A 7904-nucleotide genomic window follows, 5' to 3' on the forward strand; every position below is an offset into this window, starting at 1 on the left:
AGTAAATCATTTGTATATGGCTGTTTGCGATGTTTTTCTAAGTATATGACTGTTTGTGGGGGTTTACCCCAACTAAATGTCCTGCTGGCTAAATTGATATTGATTTGATCTTAAAAAAACAGTCCTGGTTTTCCTGGCATTTTGGCAAAGACAGGTGTTATCTGAAACCTTCTCTTTTGGGTTTCGTCGTGACTATTAGTTTGTGTAGTGCTACACTTTGTGTGTTCTCTGCTTTCCATATTCATTTTGGAGTAAAGAAGTGTATGCAGGGTTTAAAGGAGAAGGTTTCTTTTCTCTTCTCCAACCTTTACTTCTGCGTAGATTAGCTTTACCTGCCTATCCACCATTCAGTCTGTACATTTATTTATTTTAAATATCGGATGAGGTGGGCCCCATACATAACTTCGCCTTGGGCCCCCAATTGGATAAATCCGCCACTGATTGTCCCCAAGCAATTCGGAGTGAATCCGAGTTACGGGTCAAGCGAAAATGCAGTTTAAATTCGTTTTTGAGCATTAGAGCTTATTTCAACACATTGCCATGTGTTGAAATTGACAATGTGAAATCAATTCTGGAGCTATTGACCCAAAACTGCAAGCTTGGTGGATGGCCTCGATGTGCTAACGTAGTTCCTCCCAGGCCCTGGCTCATTCTGAAGTAGTATTGTAAATTACATAAAATCGCATCAATCAGTACAAATCAGCCTTTTTTTTATGCAATCCGAAATCTGTCCCGAACATTTTATCGGAAATGTCTGGTTTGCATTTCGTCTTGCGATGCCATGCCTGGCTACTTATTATCAAATATCCCGGCTCGGCCCCTCCAAACGCGTGGTACCCTTTTGGAAAATGCGTGGCAACACCCCGCACCCTCTAGTGGCTGCTTGTGGGAGTTTACAGTTTGACGATTGAAAACCCAGAACCAGGAAACTTAATTGACCACGATTCCGTATGGTCTGCCAGTACTCACATCAACTGTCGTTAATGACGACAATTTAATAAAGTTAAACAAAGACTAATAATAAGGAGCCCTAGAAACACAGCATGTATCCACAGATACTAATAAAAGGTTGTCATTGAAGAGGAATATCCGGAACGCCCTATCTTTGCATGTTCCACTTCGGACTGTTTTTTTGGTGGAACTCTTTAGAGGGCGCTTTTTATGAAAGTCCAGTTCAGCGCATTTAAAAGTAATCACATCTGTCTACTTTAATGGACTTTACGAAATTTTTTATGTGTTTCTCAGAAGACCCGGCCACTTATATTGATTCATCAGACTCACAAAACACGCTTTCCCGTTTCAATGGCAGTTAGACGGGCTCTGCTGGACTGTGCTGTGTTAAGTGTTCAAGAAGGAAGTGTTGTTTATCCATTCTGCAACAACTGTTACTCAAGGATAGACGTACAACTACAGGACTACAAAATGTAAATTGGCAGTGAATAATTAAACATGTGTTTGTGGTAAACGTAATTTAAACCGCCACCCATATCGTATGCGTTTAGAAAAATATAAATTGTCTATGATTGAATGAATTTAAAACACATATTTGACACATTTTAGATTTTCAAATTGTGATACTTTCAGAACCATCAGCATACCAATACAGTAGAGTAGACGGTAGACCAATACAATGAGGCCATGTTGTCTATTAAGTCTCCCTTCTCCGTCTCACAGATGTGCATGCTCCAAGTGTGGCTATAATTGTCCAAAAGCCCAGGTGGGCTACAGATACCGTCTCTCTTTGAAAGTCGCTAGGCAGACGTCTATATTTGGGGTTACTGTGTTTGGAACATGTCTGGACCCATTCTTTGGTATTCACGCCAGCGGCCTGCAAAGGTAGGCTACTTGTTATACATTTGCATTTGAAATTATGATATCTCTATGGTAGTGTTTAAGTATCAAATATATACATGATATAATTTTTACATTTGTATTACTCTTACTAATATAGAAATATATTTTGTTTTATTTCTTATTCACACCCTGTACTTACTGCTGTGGCACCCATATTTCCTGTCTGGGATTAATAGTGCTATCTCATTTTTGACACGATATGCGTTGAGAAGATGTCACCAGGTTGTGTTAAGACGTGGGCCATGTTTGTCCTCTGCAGGTTGATGGAAGAAGAACCGGTTGAAGCAGCAACTAGAGCACCGCTACTTAAGCAGGCGGTCGAGGACTGCTTCATTGGCAGACATTTAACTTTTGGGATAAAGGTGCAGAGTCTTGTGTTGTTCTGATTGTAATTACATCGACATTGATTGATAATGAGTTTATTACCTATATTCATACAATTGTTCCATTAGTCAATAAAATATTCCTTTCTAGTGTGTGCTGAGCTGCCATAGGTATTCCACTACTGTACAGTACATTCATACTACTAGATAATTTGACATCACAACCAGGCAATGCAGTTCTATTGTATTTTTTGTTGTGTGTAGCTATATCCATATTGGAATCCAAGAATGGATTCTCAATTAGTTCATTGTTAAATGACTACAGGGTTAGTTTATAATTTTAGGGTAGACAATAAGATATACTTTAAGCAGTTATTCTAGTCAAAAGGACATCCTATCTGTATGTAATTCACTGAGCTCTTAACCTGCCCCCTATAGGTAAAAGACACAGATCATGGCCCATGGTTCGATGGCTCCAGTGGTGTGACAGTGGGGACAACTGCGGGCCCTGCCCAGTTCATTGCCACCCAGATCCACCCAACTCCGGCGGGTGGGGGGGAAGGGTGCTCCGTGCTGCGCTACTACCATGCCCTGCAGCAGAGGGCCGGGGCCCTGCAGCCGAGGGCCGGGGCCCTGCAGCCGAGGGCCGGGGCCCTGCGCTCCCCTGGCTCTAGTAAGGCCTTCAAACCAGCCGCTCCTCTTGTGCTACCTCTTAAGTCTCCTGGCAGGGCAGGCTTGAGCACCCCGCCACACTCCCCTCTCCTCTCCTGCTCCCTGTCCAGGTAATTTCCGCCTTACATTGTTTTAGCTACACTACGATACAGGCTGATTCAACGTGATACTCTTTTTCTGTTAAGGTCAGTCTTGACTATCATAGGCGTCTGCTTATTAGCTTTATATCCTTTCAACTTATTTTTGTTACAGTTCATTAATAGGTAGGGGTAATCAACAACAGTGGGGATCAAACCTGGTAGCTTTAAGGTCAAACAGACAAATAGGGTATGATGTGGCTGGATGGATAATGATGGGTTTCGTGTGCTAAAGTAATTTTCATGCAAAATGGAGTAGATGGATAGATATTTATGGAAAAAATCATATTTTTTGCATTTTAATATCGTCAGAGCTCCCTTCTATGATGTCATACTTTGTATGATTGCCCCCTTCCTACCACCAGATTAATCTGCCATGGCTCTGTTTTCAGCCCCGACTCTCCTTGGCAACGGTCGATAGGGGTGGTGACCTCTTCAGCGGAACAGGACACTCAGCAGGATGAAGGCAATGAGCACGACGGCAGACCGCTACACCACCACCACCGACGAGCCAATGAGAGGCCGGCAGATTCCCAGAGAGCACCAGCCACCGCTCTTCACTCAAGCAATAAGAGACGCTTTAGTATCAACCATTCCTTCAAATGCACCCTGTGGTCACCGTCCGCTGCAGAGGTTCCTAGCATCGCCCCCATCCCACCCACCTGTCCAAGACCCCTCCCCTACCGCGGCTCCCCGCCAGAGAACCAGCCAGTTGATGTGCTTGAATGTGATCCCCAGGCCTGGGAGGACGATATGGCCTACTCAGAGAGCCTGGAGGCGTTCATTGTGTGTCAGGAAAAATGGTCTGAAAGCAGAACTGCCAGTACTGATTGTGACAGAAATAGTTACGGTTCCGCCCTCCATTCCAGCAGGATGACGCTCGCTGATGTCAGCAAAACGTGCGCTCCAAGCTGTGCATGTGACGCCATGCACAAGTCAGCCAGGCTAGTGAACAAGGTGGTGGGCACGAAAGGAACTCCGATGTGTGGTGGATGTTCTCCTCCTGTGAGTTTTGACCCAATGGGATGCCAGGGATTATGTGTGGATGGCCCGGCACAAGCGTGTGATGGAGACATTACTGATGATATATACAACTGCTCTGCAGACCTGTTCAGTGACCCCATGGCCTTGGTCACCTTGGCAACGGAGATGCTCGACCAGAAAGTGGGAGGACCTGCCAACGGACAAATTATCGTCACGCACTCTGACTCCCAGACACTCAACACAGACGAAAACACGTCTAGCTTAGATAGCCCTGAAAGTACCGCTCGATCTGACCAAAATCTGGAGACCAAGACGCTGCCAGCGCACCATTATTTATTCAGATCCAATAAACATGGAGTAGGTTGCAGCAGGTATCGGGCCAGCGACTCCAACCAATTTCCACCACTACGGAATCAAACCACATTAGGTAGCATCATCCATGGAAGTGAACCTGTTCCGCTGGACTTCATCCCCCCCTCGCAGTCCACGCCCTTAAGGATCCATGTTCATACAGGGTCTGGATCTGCTGCTGTACACCAGACCAGTGCAGGGTCTAGAAGGCTGGGCTGCTTAAAGCCAGACAGGCAGCCCCCTTTCCTCCCTCGCGTTATCATTACCACACCTCCACCAACTGGGTGTAGCGCGTCAAACCGCTTCCCCGCCAGCCACAGCAGAACCCAGCCACTTCTGGGGCTGCACCCTGGTACCAGTAAGACGCCCACAAAGAGGAACCACAACCTCAACCTGATATCACGCAGAAGGTTGAGGAATCTGAACAGAGCTAACCACAATCTGACTAGCAGGCAGATCCTGAATCTTCAATGCCATGCAGCTTTGGGTCTAAAGTGTTTCAAAGACGTGTCCATCTCGGTTTTGTGCGTCGACAATGATGATGACATGGTTGTGACTCCCTTAATTGGTGAAATGTCCTTTCCTGTGAGTGCCGGACAGGGAGAGAATGCTGACGGCTGTATCAGACAGACTCCATCATCGGAGATATCTGGAACACAGACGAACGCTGTGGAGTCTAAGACCTGGGGGAGGTCAGCTGAAGGTATGAGGAAGGATGGAAGCTTACATCACTTTCTTTTTAATGAGGACCAGGAGTTTGATTTGTCCGGAGATTTGTTTGCGGACTCATTCCATTAGGAAGACATTTATGAACAGATATGTGGTGGAAAGATTTGTTGCTTAATTGCTTGTCACAAATTATTATTCTTATTAGCATTTAATGAAATTTGATGATTATCCTCCGCCGTGTTGTCTATGGACATGTAATACCACAACCCTTGTCGAACATATCATTTTCTAAAATTGTTTAAAAACGTTTTATGAGCTGTTATCCAAACTAGAGTTTCCGACTCTGGTTGTAATTAAACCCATATAGCTATAATGTGGAAACCCCAGTCGATAATGTACACATTTCTGAGCGCATAATATCATAACATTTTGCCTATAATGTTACAATGTATAACATTTTGGTTCACCTATTACGTTATGAAGCACGCATAATCATTTTCTCCTTACTGTATGAAGCAAGCGTAATCAATTTCGACCGTTTTCACACATGGCCACATGTTTTTTATCCCGACAAAAGCCTTGTAAGGAAGTTCCTCTGCGTCTCTCTCGTAGATCGTACCATCTTTCAAGGTGTTTAATGCGACTGCATAACCTTCTCTCACATGATCAGCACCCCCCCCCCCCCCCCCCCCCCAATCGCAGAGCCGACCATCACGCCTTGTGATGGTCCTGGTAATGTAAGCGGGAAAGCGCGCAGCGTCCAGGCACGCATCGCAGCACATTTTCCTGCAGCAGTCTACGCTCACTGCAGAAACCACACTCTCACTTGGCGATTGTGCACTGTCAGGGATGATTGTAACTGTCTAGACACGGTCAAATAAATAATGAACTTCATCACAGCCTCACCAAAGCGCCTACAGTGCTTTATGGCAAACAATCGCAACAAAGAAAACTTTAAATTCAAACATCGCGCCGACCTGCATATCAAGACACAAGTGACATGATCTTAAAGAGTCAGTGTCCGTATAACAAAAAAACAAAACATGTCAATAACACAGTATGGTGAATAATGTCTATAGAGTCCACCACAAGACTACACTTTGTTGCTGAAACTTAATATTACTCTCCTACTTGAGCCTCCCGAAATGTCTTGCGATATTGATATCCCCCTTCCCCCCTCCGGACTGTTTTAGTTTTCATTTCCTTATGCTTTGTGTGCATGCTATGTGTGACGGTAGGCTACTGCTGTCTGTCTTGGTCAGGACACTGGAAGAGATGTTTAATCTCAATGATGATTGATATTTTCAACTAACCAATAGTAGTTGCCTTGCATTTTAAAATGTCAATGCACTTTCTGCCCTGAATAACAGTAAAAGCTATTTCATAATTGATTTGCATGCATAATATACTACCCTTTCCATTGAACAATTACCCCTGCTACCATAAACTCTCGTCCGGATATTCTCCTGATGGGCCGTATGTGTGAACAACGTATCATTTGTACCTTGAAAATCTCCTGAATAATACTACCCCTGAGGTAGCATTTTCTCTGTAGGAAATGCAAATTGCCTTATACGTGAATGAGGAGTAGAAAGTCTGTATTTCTCACACCACTTCAGTGGGCGTGTTGATGACGCTTCTGCATGTCATTGAGTGGCCCCCTAAATGATAATCAGTCTGTTGCCTTTTGTTCGCTGAATGGTTTGATGAATCTGTCGAACCATTCACCGTTCGATGAATTTGTGGTGAACGGACAGTATACGTTTTAAGATGAATGGCAAAATGTTATTATATTATGCTCAGAAATTTTTTACATTATTGACTGGGGTTGTCACATTATTGCTATGGGTTTATTTATAACTAGATGTTGAGCACACGTGTTGCTCACGCAAAAACTCTAGTAATATATAATATCACGGCCAAAGCTGTGCGCGCCTCTGGATGATATTATGAATAAACGACTGCGTTAGGTTCTCTGACGGTTCTGGTCCTTCACATCAATCTGAAGTCGGGGTACATCTGGACTTCAGACAGACAAAGCCAATGTTTCTTCCCCCAATTCCTTCTCCGACATGACCAAGAATCAATATACGGATCTTATTTTACAAACCCGCACCCGCCCATACCCATGAATAACATTCCGCACCCTACCCGAGCCAATATAAATTGATACAGACGCCCGACCCGCGACCGAAGGAAAACATTCGATTGAACGCCGGAGAATTACACTTGCTGGTGTTTGGCGTGGTGCTTTAGCACATCATCCACTGAGGACGGTTTTAGTTGACAGAATAACCTATCAATCACTGGAGAAGGCTCGTTTCATCCAAATTGTGTGAGTCACCCGTCGGGTACCCGAACCCGTGCAGGACTCTGGCCGAGATAACCCCCACTGCGAGTCTTTACTTGTTGTGGAAGTACCAGAGACGTCTTGAGTACCCGACGCAGTCTTTAATTCATTATAATCATCTGGAGGCTCACACAGCTTTTGGCTGGGATATTATATTTAATATATCATATAGATACCTATTTAAATATTATATTATTTAGATGTAGAGCTCCGCGAGTCCAAAACGGCAACACTTTCAATACAGATTCATGTATCTCCACCGGTGAAATTGTCATGTGCACTATTAAGGTAATAAAATAAGTTTCTGTAAATTACACCTTACATAGAACTCATAAACTCTTAAGCTACCTGATCTGTACTTCCCATCGTGAAGTTCCTACGACAGGAACCAAGAATCAATCATGTCTGGGCTATTAAGAATATTGTGTGAATATAATATGTTCATGTGTAACATCCAGTATATATGCGTCCATGTCAAAGAAAAATAAATGATGGCCATAGGTCGTAAAAAAGTGCTTGAGAACCGAGGGGGCGGGGCCGGATTCAGAATGAAATTTAGCTAAT

The 7904-nt window shown here is 44.0% G+C and overlaps 1 protein-coding gene across 1 annotated transcript; it reads left to right on the forward strand.

Annotated features, from left to right (window-relative positions):
* The first annotated feature begins 1111 nt into the window (after positions 1 to 1111).
* Positions 1112 to 7855, forward strand: ddias (DNA damage-induced apoptosis suppressor). The gene is made up of 5 exons (XM_030377266.1): positions 1112 to 1424; positions 1675 to 1836; positions 2114 to 2216; positions 2616 to 2959; positions 3379 to 7855. The coding sequence occupies exons 1-5, from the start codon at positions 1303 to 1305 to the stop codon at positions 5117 to 5119; spliced, it is 2472 nt and encodes an 823-aa protein (XP_030233126.1). The 5' UTR covers positions 1112 to 1302; the 3' UTR covers positions 5120 to 7855.
* Positions 7856 to 7904: the final 49 nt, after the last annotated feature.

This window comes from Gadus morhua, chromosome 14 (genome assembly GCF_902167405.1).
Source record: "Gadus morhua chromosome 14, gadMor3.0, whole genome shotgun sequence".
Taxonomy (NCBI): Eukaryota; Metazoa; Chordata; class Actinopteri; order Gadiformes; family Gadidae; genus Gadus; species Gadus morhua.